The sequence below is a fragment of the Periophthalmus magnuspinnatus genome, chromosome 11, assembly GCF_009829125.3.
Source record: "Periophthalmus magnuspinnatus isolate fPerMag1 chromosome 11, fPerMag1.2.pri, whole genome shotgun sequence".
NCBI classification, from domain to species: domain Eukaryota; kingdom Metazoa; phylum Chordata; class Actinopteri; order Gobiiformes; family Gobiidae; genus Periophthalmus; species Periophthalmus magnuspinnatus.
In genome coordinates, this window is record NC_047136.2 from 31791993 (window position 1) to 31812507 (window position 20515).

The 20515-nt window shown below is 41.5% G+C and overlaps 1 protein-coding gene across 1 annotated transcript in view; it reads right to left on the reverse strand.

Annotated features, from left to right (window-relative positions):
• Positions 1-369: 369 nt before the first annotated feature.
• Positions 370-20515, reverse strand: part of calcr (calcitonin receptor) — a 203819-nt gene continuing 183673 nt past the window's right edge. The window contains exons 17-20 of the mRNA XM_055225250.1: positions 17006-17224; positions 16188-16379; positions 3959-4000; positions 370-453 (exon numbers count right to left, since the gene is read on the reverse strand). Of these exons, the coding sequence (XP_055081225.1) occupies positions 370-453; positions 3959-4000; positions 16188-16379; positions 17006-17224 (537 nt within the window). The remainder of the gene's footprint in view (positions 454-3958; positions 4001-16187; positions 16380-17005; positions 17225-20515) is intronic.

A 20515-nucleotide genomic window follows, 5' to 3' on the forward strand; every position in this document is an offset into this window, starting at 1 on the left:
ACCCCAAGGAGTTCCAAGGCAGCTGAGAGACATAGTTTCTCCAGCGTGTCTGGAGTATTCCATGGGGCCTCCTCCCGGTGGACATGCACGGAACACCTCCCTAGGGAGCTGTCCAGGAAGCATCCTGAACAGATGCCCGAGCCACCTAAGCTGGCTCCTCTCGACGTGGAGGAGCAGTGGCTCTACTCCGAGCTCCTCCTGGGTGACCAAGCTCAACTTATCATTAAGGGAGTGCTCAACCACCCTGCAGGGGAAACCCATTTCGGCCGCTTGTATCTGCGATCTTGTCCTTTCGGTCATTACCCAGAGCTCATGACCATAGGTGAGGGCAGGAATGTAGATTGACTGGTAAATTGAGAGCTTCGCCTTTCAGCTCAGATCCTTCTTCACCACAACAGTCTGATACAGCAACTGCAGCACTGCAGATGCTGCAGAGCTCCATCCTTCCCTCACCTGTGAACAAGAGATACGTGAACTCCTCCACTTGAGGCAGGGACTCACTACCCACCTGCAGAGGGCGCTACCTCAGCCACATACAGTATACTGTTCCATACTAAAATTATGTTTCAATCCATTTAAGTGTAGGTTATCTTGGAATCAAACCAAAATGTCTAAAACACATTATTACTCATCAAACAAACACATAATCAAAATCTAAAGTAAAAAAAAAAAAAAGTATGCTGTTAACCATTAAAGCGCTGGCTGTTTTCACTTTCACTTTATCATAAAAAGACCTAAACAAAACATGTGCTAGTCTGTAGTGAATAGACCATAGTTTATCATCGCTGCTGATCTAAAATAATTAAGTACACATCCAAACACATGTTTAATATTTTCCTGGCAATTTCCTAGCAGGTGCAGTTGAACGCCTCTCCTAGTCTGCGTTTAATGTAAATTGGACTGGGCTTATACATGCAGCAAGTATCCAAGTACGTATCAGCTTCTCCCGATGTGTTATTGGGAACTTTGAAATTTGATTCACGGCACCTCAACCGCAGTTTCCAGGTTTGATGCATTTTGGAAAATTGGTTTAAAAATTGATTGGCCAGTTATCTGGTTTTCCTGGCGTGCATGTAAATGGAGTGAGTGGCACATCTGACTGAAGAGAAGTCAGTTAGACTTAACCCTGGAGGTTTAATAAAGTCTGACTGAACTGGGCCTTTATAAATAACTTTGTGATAAACATACAGAGAATTACATAGAGCACAGAGCGGCTTTTACACTTCACATCTCATTTACAGAACAGAACCACACACAAATCTACTCCTGTTGCCTTGTCTTTCTGCTCCTGTCTCCCTCTCTCTGCTCTTGTCTCCCTCTCTCTGCTCCTGTCCCCCTGTTCTGCTCCTGTCCTCCTGTTCCTGTCTCCTGCCCTCCTGTTCCTGTCTCCTGCCTCTGCTCCTGTCCCCTTATTTCTGCTTCTGTCTCCCTGTTCCTGTCTCCTGTCTCTCTACAGCTGTCCCATTCCCCCGTGTCTGCCGTCTCTTATCCTTCTGTCAAACAATGCATTCAATTTATAGCACTTAATCCTGACTTTCTCTCCTCTATCACTCATCTCTCTCCCTCTCCTCACTACCTCTCTCCTCAGACCCTTTCTCTCCCTCTCCTCTCTGTTTTCTTCTCCATCTCCTCCTCTTCTCTCCTTCCCTCTTCCCTCCCTCTCTTGAGACGGAGTAATCTTTCACTCAGACTTTTGGCTTCTCTTTGGCTGGTGCAGTCCTCACACGGCTCTTTCTCCTTTCTCAAATGAAGCAGTGTTGCAGACAGGCAGATGCAGGCAAACAAGCCCTGACAGACAGGTGTAGATAGATAAGCACAGATGTAGACAGGTGCTGACAGACAGCTGTAGACAGACAGGCGAAAAAAATGCAGATATTAACAGACACATATAGACAGGTGCAGACGTGAAGGTGCAGATGTTGACAGACAGATATAGACAGGCGCAGACAGACAGGCACAGATGTTGACATACAGATATAGACAGGTGCAGACAGACAGGCACAGATGTTGACAGACAGATATAGACAGGCGCAGACAGACAGGCACAGATGTTGACATACAGATATAGACAGGCGCAGACAGACAGGCACAGATGTTGACATACAGATATAGACAGGCGCAGACAGACAGGCACAGATGTTGACAGACAGATATAGACAGGCGCAGACAGACAGGCACAGATGTTTACATACAGATAGACAGGCGCAGACAGACAGGCACAGATGTTGACAGACAGATATAGACAGGCACAGACAGACAGGCACAGATGTTGACAGACAGATATAGACAGGCGCAGACAGACAGGCATAGATGTTGACAGACAGATATAGACAGGCGCAGACACAAAGAGACAGCACAGATCTTCTTTTAGAAAACAGTGTCGTTTATAACGCCTGTCTCCTCTTACCTGACATGACCTCGGCTCTGCTCCCTCCCTTTTTCCTTTTTCCTCTTTTCTGTCTCTTCAGCAGAGCAACAGTACAAACATTCAAACTGTTTAGTTACTGTTTTGTCTTCTCCTGCACCACTGGGCACTCAAGAGCTTTAAATCAAGGAAGCACTCACCCATTCACCCTGTCATACAGCTGGACACTGGTGTATGTGCCAGTATTGATCCAAACCGCCAGCTTACCAGCTAAGCTACTGCCAACCTTGATTCCATTAATAAAGTTAAATTGAGGTTATTGTGCAATATTGACTTTGTAGAGCTTTCTACCACTTTATAGCCTTGCCTCATCATAAACATTTGATATGTCATCCATACATGTTTGAGTAATCCAGCAAACTCTCCCAGCCACTACTCAAACCCTTCTTACAGTTCACTGTACAATTCTGTCCAATGCTCAGCCCACAAGCCTACGTCATCCATGTTCCCACATGACAATTCATAATGATTAAAAAAAAAACATGGTACAAAACTATATACCACAACTAGGGATGTAATAGTATATCAGCCCAGTATTGTATTGGGAGATATCCACTTGATTAAATAATATCTGTATCAGCCAAAAGCACCAATAGTGGCTAGCCAATATTGTGCTCCGGTAAAGACAGGGTTAACCCTGTGTCCCTGCGCAGATGCAGAAAGTAAACAGCTCCATGGACATAGCATGAATATGCGATAGAGACATGCTGCTGCTGTATTCTAACAGAGCAGACTGTAAACTGTTATCCAGTCTTTATTCCAAGTCAAAAGACGCAGTAAGGACAACATTATGATGTTTTAAAGCCTCTTATTATGTATTATATTATATTATAATCACCTCCCTTTAAAGTGATGATGAACTATGTACATGTGATAAGTGCTTGGTCCCCTGCATCACCTGCTGGTTTGTCAGTGATGTTTTAGTTTCAAATAATGTCTCCACTCTCCACAACATGAACAGGGGCCGCATAAGACCAGACAATGAAATATTGTTCGGAGATTGTAGAGCATCAGATATCTGGATCTAATGTCAGAATCGTAATGGAAAATGATGAAGCAGCTGACTTATCTTAACTGATTCTTTTTCAGATCAGGGCTCATAAATCTGAAGTTATTGTGAAAATCCACCCTCTTTGTTGGACACACACACGCACACACACAGAATTTCAAAACAATAAAAGGTAACATGGCAATCTAAATATGTGATGTCAATACCCCCATAGAAATGTTATAGCCCCTTTTTAGAACTGTGAGAGTGCAGAGTACAGTTACATATAGTTCCTTTAATTCCTAAGCAACAGTGTTAGATTCTCATCCCTCTGAGTCCCAAGTGTAATATTTCGGCTTGTTCTAATGAAGTTGGTGGTGAGTTGTTTTGGTCCCCGTCCCTCTCGTAACATCTGTCTGCCTGCTCTCACGGTTCACTGGGAGCACATGTTTGGATGGACACATTTGCCAGGAGCAGATCAGATACTGCTGGAATTTTGCTACACTATCCTTTAAACACGTGATCCAACAGTCATGTCCACTCACCTCTCCATTAAAGAAACAGAAGATAGTGGCCACCAGCAGACCCTGAGGACACAAGAAGCACACATGCTTTTAGTCTCATAATGAACGCAGATATGACCAAAACAATATGTCAGATATTACAATTTCTATTCAACTAAAACTATCTGCTTCTTCTATAGCCCTATTCAGATGTGATTTGTTTTACCAAGAATCCCCTAGTAAATTGTAATAATTAAGAACATCTCACACCCATGAACACTCATGTCTGTAAATTCATCTATTTTTTGTCCGTTCATTGAAGCTAATACTAATTCAAAATGTCTCTATGGCCTGTTTTAGGTCCAGATACAAACTAAATTAATAATGATAATTCATCACAGACCATACTCTAATCCAGTTGTTTTTATACAATAAAAAAACAAAACAAAACATACAATGTAAAACAAACTGAAGTAAAGATGTGACGCAGAAATACAATCCCACTGCCGTAGCAACTGAAGACCAGCAGCACCAGAGGGGCTGTAGAGCGTGAACTGATAAACAGAGAGAGACTACAGCATAACAATGCTACAGAGCAAGTGCATTCTGCTAAAATCAATCTTAAAATAAAAGACACGTTGGTGACATGATAAATTAAAAGGTTCTTGTTTTAGTGTGTTTATCATGCTGCCATTTCAGGAATAAAGTCAGTACTTTAAATTTTACAGACATCCCAAAGTTAAACTAATACCGTGTGAATAGGACTTAAGGTTTACACTTCACTGTGATTGGTTACTTTCTGTCAGTGCCTGATGAGTGCTGACCAATAGAAGGAGTGAGTGAGGAAGAATAGATGACATGTATCAGAGCATAGATCATAATTGTGCTGCCAATATATTGCTGGGATATATGGGATAAACATCCCACCCACACATTATAAATACACGCACATGCAGGCATTATAAACCCATCACCATATGAAAAACGGAGACAACCACAAATGTCTTGAAAATGTCTTCTCACATTTGTTAGAGTCTATTTTAAAGGTGCTCTATATGGTCCCTTCAATGTTTGTTTGTCCACTGATACAAAGGTTGGTGGTTCAAATCCCGCTCTCAACATAAACATCTTCAGTTGAGTGATCAGATCCACTGACCCACAGGTTGGTAATGCAAATCCAGCTTCCACAGATGAATGCTGTCGTTGTGTTCTTGGGCAAGACACTTAACCCACCTCACTTGTAGTGTGTGTGTAGGTGCGTGGTCCCTTGATCTATAACGCTTTAAGTGCCTAGAAGGTAGAAATGTCCAACACTGACTGGCCAAAAAAAAAAGTTGCCACCAAAAAAAAAGGCCACACCCTCTAATATTATGTTGGACCTCCTTTAGCTTTGTATACGGCACGCATTCACTGTAGCATTGTTTCGATAAGCTTCTGCAGTGTCACAAGATTTATTTCCATCCAGTCCATCCATCCATTTTCTTCCGCTTATCCGGGGCCGGGTCGCGGGGGCAGCATTCTAAGCAGGGACTCCCAAACTTCCCTCACCCCAGACACGTCCTCCAGCTCCTCCGGTGGGATCCCAAGGCGTTCCGAGGCCAGCCGAGAGACATAGTCCCTCCAGCGTGTCCTGGGTCTTCCCCGGGGCCTCCTCCCGGTGGGACATGCCCAGAACACCTCCCTAGGGAGGTGTCCAGGAGGCATCCTGAGCAGATGCCCGAGCCACCTCAACTGGCTCCTCTCAACGTGTAGGAGCAGCGGCTCTACTCCGAGCTCCTCCCGTGTGACTGAGCTCCTCATCCTATCCCTGAGGGTGCGCCCAGCCATTCTGCAGAGGAAACCCATTTCGGCCGCTTGTATCCGCGATCTTGTCCTTTCGGTCATTACCCAGAGCTCATGACCATAGGTGAGGGTAGGAACGTAGATTGACCGGTAAATCTACGTGTTGCATTCAATTTGCGTTTTTCTTGTATTGATGATGGTAGAGTCTGACAGCTGCACAAAGCCTTCTCCAGCACACCCTAAAGATTCTCAATGGGGTTACGGTCTGGGCTGTGTGGTGACCAATCCATGTGTGAAAATGGTGTCTCATGCTCCCTGAACCACTCTTTCACAATTTGCACCCAATGAATCCTGGCATTGTCATTTTGGAATATGCCCGTGCCATCAAGGAAGAAACAATCCATTGATGGAATAACCTGGTCATTCAGTATATTCAGGTGTCAGCTGACCTCATTCTTTGAGCCCATGCTGTTGCTGAACTTAGACCTGACCAACTGGAAGAGGCTCGTACCTATCTGCTTAAATAGTAAATATTATACAGGATAGGATACAGCAAGCATTTTTTTTTTTTTTTTTTTAGCTTTCTACCATGTTATAGCATTGTTCCCTCATCAAAAACATGCCTGAAGAGGTTTTAGAGGTCATCCAAGCATTGGATGACCTCTAAAACATCTATTTAAATCCCCCTTACATTAGCTGTAAGATTCTGTGCAATTCTCCGCCCACAAGCCTATATCACCCATGCTCCCACATGACAATTCTCCATAAATATACAAGAACATGATACAAAACTGTACACAGCAACTTGATAAACCTGACACGATGTGCAATAGTTTCAATAGTGGGATGCAACTGATATTGTTGTAATAGTGCTATGGAATGGGAGTGACTTATCGTGGAGAGAAAAGTGTGGGGGTACTCAGAGCCTCAAAAATAAAAAGGAAACCTTATAAAACATGTTAATGCATTGTTTTCTGCAAACATAGTCTAAAAAAATAGTGATCTAAATATGTAATATTTTAGTTAAAACCCAATAGAAGTAAAATAGTCCTTCTTTACAGAATACCTGCACTCTGAAGGAGCTAGCATCTCGTATGTTAGCTCCAATGCATTTTCTATAGAAGAGATAGTGTTAGCCTTCAGATAATCTGTTTTTCTGAGAGCCTGAGCCTTGTTAGAAAATATCAGAAGTACGTGAAGTAAGTGTTTAACGTAGTTTATTGGCAAAGCTAACAGCCACGTAATTAATATTTCTTAAAGTTAAAGATTTTTTTTTATTTTATTTCATCAAGCAACAGAAATCCTCCATACACTAGTAAACTCAAAAAACTAAAGCTGGAAGTTATATATTGGATCATATTACTCGTTGACAAATGTAATAACATATAAAACCCAAAGCATGCATTTATTTTTTTGCTGCCTTATTGAAATGGGACAGACATTAACATGAGTCCAAAAGCTCTATGCATACAGACCTGGAGGGTTTCTAACTTTTCTGCTATCACCTGTTTGTCTCCATGGAGATGTTGTTTGTTTAACTGGAACGTTCACTAGTATGGCATTAAACATATATTTTTGTCTTGATAAGATAAGATAAACTTTATTGTCCCAAAGGGAAATTTGTCTTGGGCTCACTGCCCGCAGCTTAAAATCACAGTTACACTCACACATACACAACAGTCTCAAGATACATGTGCCATTATTAATGTCCATTGATGGATATAGTTAATATGCCATGCTGTGGAACATTCTAGACAAAGCTGTAATATGTCTATGGGGCGAAGCAGGTGGCGTGCCCTCTGCCAGGAAAGTTACATAAAAAAAAAAAAAAAAAAAAAAAAAAAGTTCATCCTTCAGCGGCTATATTTGAAGGCCAGTTGCGTCATGATCGGCATTGCCCATTTCACGCAGCCCACAAATGCGCCCGACAAATGTTGCCCGCATTTCCATGGAGATTGGCCGTGAATTAAGAGCACATCCGAGCTTCCTTTGCAGCCTCCTATATCTCATCATGTATCACGAGGCGCTGGTCAGATGTTTGAAAAACATGGAGCAAAAAGCTTGTTTGCAGAGTGGAGAAAACATGTAATCACATGCTCTTAACTTTATGAAATCATTATGAACACAACTGTAAACGTGACATAATGCCATAACGCACACATAATTGTCAAAGAAGTTTGGTGTTAACTGCGTAAGCCTTGGAGGTTTGAGCTAAAAGTCTGACTGGTAATCTGCAGCTAACGCTCAAACATACATATTTGGACAGATGGTCAACAAACACTAATTAAGTTTTTACTGTTAGCAGAATAGAAGCCCATGGAGTAATTCCTCAAACTACGAGGAGGAAACAGCCAAATTTTCATGGACATGGGACCAAACACTTGGCCATTGAAGCTTGGAGGTCGAATAACACATTTATTTCATGTATTAGTCCTAAAAGGCACAGTTTAATTATGTCAAACTTATATTTACTTGTAAATTATGTAATAAAAGCCTCCAATTTATGCATTTAATTCTGTGATTTATCTAGTGATTTATCTGCTTTTTACAATCCCTGAATGTTTTTAAATTAAGGAGTAAAGAACACTGTTTACACTGGTCAGATTGATGACAGACTTTTAACAAATTTGTGCTGACGCTGATGTAGACTACAGACTTGTGTCTGCCTGTTACGTCCATCAGACCTAACTGTATAATAATGAGGAAACTGTTTAAAATGTTTGATATTAATCTTTTCTTCCTCATCTGCAGCCTCCTGTTTGACAGAAACACTGCTGGGGCCACAGAACTGAATCATGATCAAATTGAAATTTTAATTTAAATGGTTCTCACTTCTACCAGTACTGCTCACCTCTTCTCTGACCCTGCTGCCCACGATCTACTCAAGGACTACTGCAAACCACTCTACTATCTGATCAATCTACCTTCTTTTGCACATTTCAAGCTGTAAATAAACATTGTTAAACTGTTCCCCGAGTTCTGTATCTTTGGTCCCCGTCAGTTATTACGACAATGGTGAAAATAAGGATTTCACAAATGTGCACTATTGGTGACTTAATGTAGCTGTTTGTTTTTTTATACAAATGGCCAGTGGATCTGAATGAAGTTTATGACATGCAGTTTGAACCTTTCATCTTAACCTGTAATAGTTTTGTAACTTTCTTAATGTGTTTGTCATTAGAGGTTTTGACTCTGCAGGACTTTCAAATGACAAAACACAAGGCCCCATAATCCCACTGTGCAGCAAACAGAGCTGAGTCCTCCTGGACAAGGGATGCACTATACAGTGGTCTAAGTGCGTTGGGTCACGTCTGTCCCTCATCCAGAGTCTCTGAGGAGGAGGTGATCCTGCAGAACACCTGTGGGGCATCTTTGGTTCCATCGAGGATATGGAATATTTAAATATTTAATTTAAATGTAGAATAAAGGTACCTTTTTTTTTTTTAATCTTAGCTGAAGAGTACCTAAACAGTTTTATCATTGAGGAAGGGTACCATGGTAATGTTGCAGTTACAGGGAATAGATTTGTACTTCACATCTGAAGTGTGTGACAAGAAGCAGAATGTTTTAAAGACCAAAATACAATCTATCCATGATGACCACGAGATAAATGTGTTGATGATGATGTTTCTGTCTATACTGTGGATTCATTGTGAGATGTGACAGTTATTTGCCTCTTTTAATAGTAACTAATTCATTTACATGTACTAAACAATGTTTAGGCAGTAGTAATCCACTTGTTCACATTTTACATGTATAATTTTAAGTTGTTTTGGACTGTCACATGATTTAGTAAAAACAGTTGTAATTCAGTATAATATACAACAGTTTTTTGTACTGACTTTATAATGTGTGTAAAGGGTGTAATGTATTAACTAGTCAGTATCAAAATCCTACTTTAAGAATTCAATAAATTTAGTTAAAACTTTAAGGTGATTTAGGATATTTTATTACACGAATATTGCTAAATTGGTTATATTTACAGAAGTTACACTAGTTTTAATTTTTGTGTTTTTAGTCATAAGATTTGGATCAGATTTATTATAATATCTTGGGCTCATGGTCCGACTATTTGATCACTAGAGAGTAATCTATGTCATTGATCCATGTGCATAATGTGCGTGGTACATATGGTTAGCATTAGTGTTGTCTCGGATTTTGGGTGATGGGAGCGACTCCGTGGGCAAGACCTGTTCCATTTCGGCACGGCCTTTACGGTCGACAAGGCTACACGGAGGAGCAGCCTTCGTTGGCTGGGTCCTTGGAAGGATGCAGCCACTAACTGTGGCACTGGAGCCCAATGCATGCATCATAGTGCTTACAGTCGCAGCTAATTCACAGCACTTGTCCCTAGAAAGGCGTTTAACACACAACACAGAACAAAGGAATGAAATGACACTGATACAAGTGTGTACAACACTGGGCACAAAGACACATGTTAGAAAACTTACATTTAGAATAGAAACACGTTACAAACACAAAAACACATTAAGATGCTGAACACACTGAGGACTTCCGGGATGGCGAGGGAGCAATTGGCAGCATAATTCCTTAGCTCCCCGACGGCCCACTCTTTCCCCGGTAAAAGTATCATAATTAGAAATAAAAGTTGTCAGTATTATGTCAGGGGGCAATAAAAGGAAAACTAGAGCAAATCTGCAGGACATTGCAAACGAAGAGGACTCTTTACCCGCGAAGGCTGCCGCGGCTAACAAGCTAACAGAAAACGTGACCATGGACGCTATTCAAGCTAACATTATAGCAGAGCTGAGAAATGTCCAAAATGATATAAAGAAGGAACTTAACGACTTGACATGCTAAAGACTGTAGTGGCTGGCTTTAGAGAAGAAATGGGAAAGCGTATGGACAGTTTTAATGCGGACTTAAAACATGTCACACAGAGTCGGCGAGGCCGAGCAGAGAGTAGCCGACATCGAGGAGTTCAATGTTGACGTCAAAGACGCTCTGGAGCACTCTCTACAGCTACAACTGGAACTCCAAAGACAACTATCAGACCTAGAAGCCCGCTCCCGCAGAAATAATATCCGAATTCATGGGATTGTTGAGGGGGCGGAGGGGACCAATATTCAAATGTTTACAGAAGATTTTCTTAAATCTGAACTCTCCCTCGCTGACGCTCCTTTAGCCATACAGCGCTGTCAACGCTCTCTGGGGCCCAGACCACCGCCGAGCCCTAACCCCAGATCTATCGTAATATGTTTTTTGGAGTACAAGATGAAAGAGAAGGTTCTCCGCTCTGCTTGGAGCAAAGGGGATATTCAGTTTAATGGAAGGCGTATATATTTTGACTACCCCAGTGATCTGCTTCTTAAACGTAAAGCCTACAACCCCGTCAGGAAAATGCTCAAAGAAAAAGAATATCCCTTCCAAACTCTTTACCCAGCCAGACTGCGTGTTTTATGACGGAGGCAATGACACTGTGGTTTATAATAACGTGGAGGAAGCCACGGATGACTTAAAGAAAAGAGGGCTTTTGCAGGCAGGAGCGGAGGACGCAACGCACCCGGCTCCCTCTCCCAGACAGAGGAGACCTATGTGGAAATCCGCGCGTGCAACAAAGGGTTGGAACAGAGAAGAGCTGATGAGAAGCATCCAAGAAAAGTTGAAGGTGTTTAAAAGAGGCACCGTGTGATTCAAGGCAAGCTTCTGCGTGGTATAGCAGTGAAAGCAATTACACCTGCGCGCCGCTAACTGAATCACCATATCTGATTGGCCGTCGGGGAAATTGCTTCCCCACTTTGCGCCACCACGATGGACAGTAGATGGAGGGTGGCAGCACTGCGAGGGATTCCCTGTTTCCCCAGGGATTCCCCTCCCAACTTTGAAGGTGGACTTATACTTCACTTTTGGAGGTCACGTATGTTCCATGTTCTGGTATGTTCTTGTTTTTTTATTTTGCAGACCCATGTGTGTTTTTCAGAGCATCTACAGATTTCTATGTTTAGTTTGTACCTCTCTCTTGATGGCGGGTAGACAACAGTATACAGTTATCACTCTCAATGTAAATGGTCTTCATAACCCCATTAAAAGGGCTAAAGTAATTGCTAAAATGAAAAGAGGAAAATATGACATAATATTTTGGCAGGAAACTCATCTTTCTGCCACAGAGCATGAAAAGATAAGCAAAATGGGGTTTAAAAATATGTACTACTCCTCATTTGTAAATGGTCACTCTAGAGGAGTTGCCATCCTACTACCAAATAGAGTGAACTTTCAGTATACATCTCAGGTCAGTGACAAGGAAGGACGTTATATCTTAGTTAAAGGATATATAGACAATAAAGAAGTGACTGTTAAACGTGTATAGACCTCCAGGCAAAGACGAATGCACGATTAAGAAGATTTTTGATCTTATTGCAACAGAAATATCAGGTGTGCTTATAAGTGGAGGGGATTGGAATGTCTGTCTTAACCCTTTTATAGATTCCTTCAGTAAAATGAAAAAAAAAACAACCAGAAGCAATATTGGTTAAGAAAATGCTTAAGGAACTAGGAATGATGGATGTGTGGAGACACTTGCATCAATCAGATAAGAGTTATACTTTTTTTCACACTCCCATCAGGTATATTCAAGATTAGATTATTTTTTTATGTTGACGTCTGACAGACATAGAATTGTAACTTGCGAAATAGGTGTCAGAGACGTATCTGACCATGCAGGGGTGTGCTTGACCCTCCATTTGGATAATGATCGTAAAGAAACTCTATGGAGACTTAACACAAGTTTCCTAAAAGATAACAAGTTTAATGACTTCGTAGAGAAGGAACTGAAAGATTATATGGATCATAATAGTATTAATGATATTTCTCCCAGTGTAGTGTGGGATGCGTTAAAGGCCGTACTTAGAGGTAAATTGATTATGTGGTCTTCTTTTAAGAAAAGGCAAAAGGAAAGTTACATGAAACATGTATTTGACAAACTGAAGATTTTAGAAAAAGAACACATGCAAAACAAAAACAATGATATCCTAATAAAGATCAACGAAACAAAACAAAGTTTGAACAAACTGTATGAGGATCAAATAGAAAAGAAGTCAAAATTTATAAAGCAAAATTATTATGAAAATGGTTCTAAATCTAAGAAACGTCTTGCTTGGAGGATACGTAAACAACAGGCCGAAAGATTTATACATAAAATGAAGAGCCCTCTTGATGACAATATATGTCATGATCTAAAAGACATACAGAACTCCTTTGTGGCATATTATGAACAATTGTATACCCAACCCCACTCTGCAAATGTTGAAACTATAAATCATTTTCTTTCTTCACTTGATTTACCATCCATAGGAACCGAACAAAATGAGAGGTTAAATCGGGAAATAACAGATGAAGAAATTAGTAAAGCCATCTCAAAGTTGAAAACCAACAAAATGGCCGGAGAAGATGGTTATCCAGTTGAGTGGTATAAACATTTTCAACATTTAATACTTCTGCCACTTAAGGCTTGCTTTAATCATGTTTTAAGGGGTGGGGAGATACCACCATCTTGGAAAAGAGCAGTGATTTCAGTGATTTATAAACCAGGTAAAGACAGAATTCTATGCAGCTCTTATCGTCCAATATCTATTTTAAATATTGATTATCAAATATTTGTCACGATACTAGCTCAGCGGCTCGAGGCTATTGTTCCAGAATTGACAGACACTGATCAATCTGGATCTGTCCGCAATAGACAGACTCATGATAATATTAGACGTGCTTTACATCTCATTAATAAAATGAAAAACATAGAATCTATAGCAGTTAGTCTTGATGCTGAAAAAGCATTTGATTCTGTCGGTTGGGAGTATCTTTATTTGGTCCTGGACAGGTTCGGTTTTAACAGTAAAATAATTGGATGTATAAAATCTTTATATGATTCCCCATCTGCCAGGATCAAAATCAATGGGGACTTGTCTGACACACTATACTTAGAGAGAGGCTGTCGTCAGGGATGCCCCCTCAGCGCAACCCTGTTTGCACTTTTCATTGAGCCCTTGGCTCAGGCTATCAGAGAACATACAGATATTTCAGGGATTACTGTAGGAGACACCATACACAAAGCTTGTTTAATATACGCAGATGATGGTGTTTAACATTATCTAACCCCAAGGTCAGTTTACCTAATCTTTTGTCCTTGTTGCGGGACTTTGGTACATATTCTGGTTACAAGTTGAATCTACAGAAAACCCAAATAATCTCTTTTAATTATCTGCCCTCTCCTGAGATTCGCAAGATGACAAATTTTAGTTGGAAGAATAAAAGCATCAAATAGTTGGGAGTACATATACCAAAGGATTTATCATTAATCTTTGAAGAAAATTATACTACTCTAACCACCAACATTAAAGCGGATTTACAGCGATGGTCTCTGTTGCCAATGAATATGTATAATAGGATTGACATAATAAAAATGAAGCTTTTGCCAAGGTTTCTTTACCTTTTTCAGGCACTGTCAGTTGAGATACCCTCCAAGCAATTCAATGAGTGGAATAGAATGATCTCAAATTTTATTTGGGGAAACAAAAAAACAAGAATAAAGTTTCAAACATTACAGTTACGAAGAGAGGAGGGTGGACTAGCCCTACCGTGGTTGGAGGGATACTATAAAGCAGCTCAGCTACGAGTTTTGATAAGTTGGTGTGATCCTTGCTGTGAGGTTAAATGGAAAGAGATTGACCAGTCATGCTTTGATGTGCCTCTTCAGTCCATGCTCGGTGATCAGTCTCTTCTTAAAAAGTACTTAGACTCAAACCTGTTGCCCGTCTGGATAAAAGTACCAATAAATATATGGAGTAAAATACTTAAAAACAAAAACATAGAAGGAAATGCCAGATTACTGCGTTGGCCGGCTTTTGATTCAGAGTTTCTACCGGCATGGACTGATAATGGGTTTCGACAGTGGTCATGGCAGGGTATCACTGGTTATTGGACTATATCAAACAATGGTGTTTTGAAAAGTTACATGGAACTCTCAGACGCACATAATTTGGACAAACATGACCTCTTTAGATATTTTCAAGACTTTTAAATTAAATTTACTGAAGAAGAAAGTGATCTGGTGAAATCTTTTCTAGAAGCTTGTAAAGGCAACACATCCAAGAAACAAATAACCACAATTTATAAATGTCTGCAAGCAGCGAGAAATATTTCTACCACATATATTAAAGAGGCATGGGAAAAGGACGCTGGGGTTAAAATATCGGAGGATGACTGGTCAAATATCTGCAAAACTACTATGACTACCTCAAGTTCAGGCCGTTGGAGGGAATTTATGTGGAAAAATATGGTGCTTTTTTGTAACACCTTATATTAGGAGCAAACATTGTAATGACCCAGACAAAGCACAATGTTGGAGAGACTGTGGCAATGACAGAGCTGGACATTTCCATATCTTTTGGAACTGTGACAAGATCGCCCACTACTGGTTATCGGTGATAAGAGTAATCCAGGATATGTTTGGACCTGGCTTGACATGGGGATTCACTGAAGTCTATTTGAGTAAACTTCCACATGGGACGCTAAGATCTGATAAATATCTTTTGTCAATACTACTAGCTGGAGCGAAGAAGGCCATAACCCGCAAATGGTTGTGTAAGGACGCACCTACACTTACTGACTGGATTCAAGTTGTCACCGAGATCTATGACATGGAGAGACTGACCTTTTCACTGAGAGTTTCTGCTGACAAATGTAAAAGATATTGGGAGAAATGGACTTGTTATATTGAAAAACTAGTTATATGATCATGCTAATGGAATAACTGCATTGTTTCTGTATTCTTTCCTGGATGCTCTGTATTGTTTTTGTGGTCTGCTGTTCTTTCTGTTCTAAAATACTTATAAAACCCCTAATAAAAATAAAGTTTAAAAAAAAAAAAAAGATGCTGAACACACGTTTAGCATCTCCTGGCTCATCCGAGATTTAGTTTCTTTTTTGAGGATGCCAAACGTTGTAACTGCTTTTAAATGTATTTTTCTCATACATATATTTTATTCCATTTGGACCAGTGAGATTCATGTGAGTTGACAATAATGATGTTGTAGCACTTGAATGGAACCCAATTTTCCACATCAGCACAGATTAAAAAGCTAAATCATTACTCAAGAAAACGTATCCCAAGGACATTAATCTTCTATGTGCTACTACTCTATAGCAAAATACTTTTAATGTTCTCCTGATGTACTGTGGTGCTGCCCCTTTCAAAGAAACATTAGACTACATGCGGTCTGAGGACTAGATGAGATCTCCAGAGGAAACTGGGACTACATGAGGTCTGTGATGTGTCTTGCCCAAGCATTAAAAAAAACAGAGTACTCTTAGTCCCACCTTTATTGCATTTGAACTACTGACACCAGAGACGGGTGAAAGGCAAAGGTAGAAAGGCAGTGATTGGAATGTTTACAAGTGTAAAAAGCGAAAAAGCTGAATCTAATCTAATCATTAACTCAGTGTGCAGAAGTACTTCTAAGCTGTCCAGAAGTACTTCTGTGCGGTCCAGGAGTGCTTCTGTGCGGTCCATGAGGGCTTCTGTGCTGTCCAGGAGTACTTCTGTGCTGTACAGGAGTACTTCTGTGCTGTCCAGGAGTACTTCTGTGCTGTCCAGTAGTACTTCTGTGTGGTCCAAGAGTACTTCTGTGCTGTCCAGGAGTACTTTGGCTGGGAGTGACATTAAAACCTGGGATTGAATAGGCTGCAGTAGGGGATAACTAGCTGGGGGAAGTATGGCAACCTGAGCACTATCCTCTGCTTCCTCCTATTTTCTCATCAGCAATGCTATTCACATGTTGTCCCCTGTCCCACTCCCCCTGTGGAGTGTAACTCTTTCAGATACCCTGATGACAGCTGGACCCTCTCCTCCTCTCTGCCTGGCCCTCCTCCACCCGGCTGGCCCTCCTCCGCCTCCCTCCTCCTTGCCTGGCTGATTTTTCTTGTTTTGTCTGATTTGTCCTGTTTTTTGATTTGTGTGGTTTGTTTTTGTGTGTAGGCAGCACGGTGGCTGAGTGGCAACACTCATGCCTTACAGCAAGAAGGTTTGGTTCGATCCCTGGATCGCCCAGGCCTTTCTGTGTGGAGTTTTGCATGTTTCTCCCCGTTTCTGGATGGATTTCCTCCGGGTACTCCGGTTTCCCCCATCAACCAAAACATGAACGCCCTTCGAGACAACCGTTGTTGTGATTTTGGGCGTTACAAAAATAAAATGAATTAAATTGAACTTCTGTGCAGTCTTCTTGATAGATTTTATTATTCACATTCACTTCTTCTTTTACAGTGATACCTGTGTGGTCCATGAGCAACTCTTACCTGGTAGTGCATGAGGATGTGCATGATGTACTCGTACACCTCTCCAGCCACGCGGTTCTCTGGTCTCCAGGGGATGATGACAAACTGGATTCCTAGCAGAGGCACCAGAATGAGGGTGGCTCTCACTGCCTTCATGTACATGTTGGACTCTGCGCGGTGCGTGTCCCGGAGCTTGGTCACCAGCACTCGGATGATGTTCAGGAGGAAGAAGAGGTTCACCTGCACAGAGGAAAACCAACCCTACAATCACAAGTGAACCTGGGCTGCCAGTGCCTAAAGCTACAGATAGAGCAGTGCTTCTCAACCTGCAGGTCAGAGGCTTCATCAAAGTAATTATTTGTACAAAATTAAATAGTAAACATCTCCTAGATATGATTGGAAAATGGTTGTGTGAGCATAAACATCACTACTGATGTTTATTTGTATGAAATAAAAGGTTTTTAGTTAACATTTTTGTATCAGGAAATGTATGTTATGTATAGCAAAAGACAAAGTTTGAATCTGTCAACTGGACAAATCGTTGTAGGAATGAAGACGTTTTGCTGTTCATCAAAGCCACTTCTTCAGTTCTGGTCAAATTGCTGATGAACACTGCCTTATATCTATCTGAAGGGAGGATCTAACTACATTGAAACTTTAAACAGCTATTGTCTCTTGTTTGAATCACAGAGTACGGATAACTCCGACTTTGTGCTGCAGTGGATGGTGAGAGGCGGCGAGCTGGTGTGGGCTTGCTTATTGCCTCACAGCTAAGCCGCCTCAATTCAATTCAATTCATTTATTTTTGTAACGCCCAAAATCACAACAACAGTTGTCTCAAAGGGCGTTCATGTTTTGGTTGGCCTCGTGTTAGAGTTCAGTGAACAAGAGGGCCATGTCTGTGCCTTCGGATCAGTGACAGGTCTCTCACTGCTGTGTCGGCCTATGAGCCAAGCAGCAGTACCTGGCATTCTTGGAGTCCCTGGAAGGGGTACTAGAAAGTGCACTGACTGGGGACTCTATTGTTCTACTGGGGCACTTCAACGCCCACGCCACCAGTGACATCTGGAGGGGCGTGATCAGGAAAAATGGCCTCCCTGATCTGAACCCAAGCGGTGTCTCTGCAACATTGCGTGGCGGTCGGGCACCAGAACTACTGGACTGGCAGACCAGGATGGTGACCCCCCTGTATAAGAAGGGAGACCAAAGGGTGTGTTCCAATTACAAGGGAATCACACTCAGCCTTCCCAGTAAGGTCTTTTTCAGAGTACTAGATAGGACAAACTGACCGATAGTCAAACCTCGGATTCAGGGGGAGCAGTGTGGTTTTTGTCCCAGTCGCGTAACACTGGACCAGCTCTATACTCTCCATTGGGTCCTTGAGGGTTCATAGGAGTTTGCCCAACCAGTCTACATGTGTTTTGTGGATCTGGAGAAGGCATTCGTCTGTGTCCCTCCTAATACAATTTGGGGGGTGATCCAGGAGTAGGGTGTCCGGGTCCCTTTGCCCGGCTGTCCGGTCCCTGTATAACCGGAGCAGGAGCTGTGCTCGCATTGCCGGAAGTAAGTCAGACCTGTTCCCGGTGCATGTTGGACTCCGTCAGGGCTGCCCTTTGTCACCGGTTCTGTTCATTGTATTTATGGACAGAATTTCTAGGCACAACCAGGGGCTGGAGGGGGTCCAGTTCAGGAACAGGATCATACGACTGTTTGCAGATGATGTTGTCCTGAACATCGAGTGAGGACCTGCAGCAGGTGCTGGGGCGGTTTGCAGTGTGAAGTGGCTGGGATGGGAATCAGCTCCTCCAAATTCGAGGTCATGGTTCTCGACCGGAAAAAGGTGGTTTGCCCTCTTCAGGTATGTGGTGAATCTTTGCCTCGAGTGGAGGAGTTTACCTCAGGGTCTTGTTCACAAGTGAGGGAAGGATGGAGAGTGAGATTGACATGGATGGATGTTTAACACACAACCCTGCATATTTAGGCTGACTTCTTTTCTCAAACTGAAAATACTCTGTTCCACCTTGTGATGTCATGTGGTAATACAGGAAGTGCTCCACTGTGTTTTTAGACTCCATACACCTTCATTAGAATTTCAGTCGTGGAATTGCCCATTTCTACTGAACGGTACTTCTTTTACCTTTAGTTCAGTAGAAACTGACAATTTCAGGGCTGTTAACTTGAAAACTACAAGTACATGACATCACAAGGTGGAACAGAGCTTTTTGAGCTTTGGAGATGCAGACAGGCTTATAATAAAGTATTACTCAAACATTTGTGAGTGAAACAAAACAGAACTCCAGGTCTGTTTTGAAAGGGTAACAACATTTAACACTTAAAGCTCCATTAAAGAGTCCATTTTACATAATATATAGCAGGGGTGTTCATTACGTCAATCGCGATCTACCAGTCGATCGTGAAAGCATTTTGGGTAGATCACGTCCCGTCATCCATCCAGTCACATGACTAATATACAGGACAGTCAGATTACACCTGACCCTAGGTTACATCAGGGGTGCTGCACACGCATAAACAAGTGCGAGTTAGTTTAACCCTATAGCGTCAGATCCTATCGTCGCTGATAGAGCGCGGTTGCGGACTTTCCAGTGTGTAACTCCGCAACTAGTCGTGCTCTCATGTAAATTCAAATGGCGTCTCAAAGCGGAGACATGGGGCTATCTAAATATTTTATCATCATTACAGTAATCTGCCTCTGTTGTCCCTCGAAGGTGACGAATGAGAGCGCTGGTGCTGCGGGGATTTTCCCAGTCATTTATTCGATGCGTAAAAGAAAAAATATGGATGGATGTGTAAAATAGAAGTAGTTGTGTGAAAAATACAGTAAATTCTGATACTTCGTTTAACATGTTTTTTATGGCTATAAAAAAGACAAAACCGTAATCCACATGATTAGCTCTGTTATCGCTTTCAAACGAAAAATGCAATTTTACTCCTGGCTGTCAGAAGCTACTGCCCGAACTATGCATCCCTCACTGATTCCATTCAGTGCAAGTCATCAGAGCAGTAATCATCATTCAAGTAATTATGAACATGTAAGAAGTTCAACTGTGTTGTGCAGTATTATCTCATGACGTTGTGCAAGGTACATCAAAATGCACTGTACATGTAAGAATTCATAATACATTTACAAATAAATATATGTTTAACATGTTTGTATTAGGTGGTAGATCGTTCAGACACGATCATTTTAAAAGTAGCTCACATACTGAAAAAGTCTGAGCACCCCTGATATATAGGATCTTTAAAGAAACTACTTTTCAGGCAGCATACTTTTACTCCTACTTGAGTAATATTTTTGTTGAAGTAACAGTACTCTTAGTTTAGTAAACGTTTGAGAGGAGGGGTCTTGTTCTACATGCCCCAAAAGTTGTTGTTTTGGGGGGTATTTAAAGCAGACAATGTAAAAATAGACGTTGGAGATATATTTCCAAGTTATTGTTTCCCCCAAACAATCCATGCTTTCTAAATGAATAAAACAAATACACAATAACCTTTTTTTTTTTTTTTGGCCAG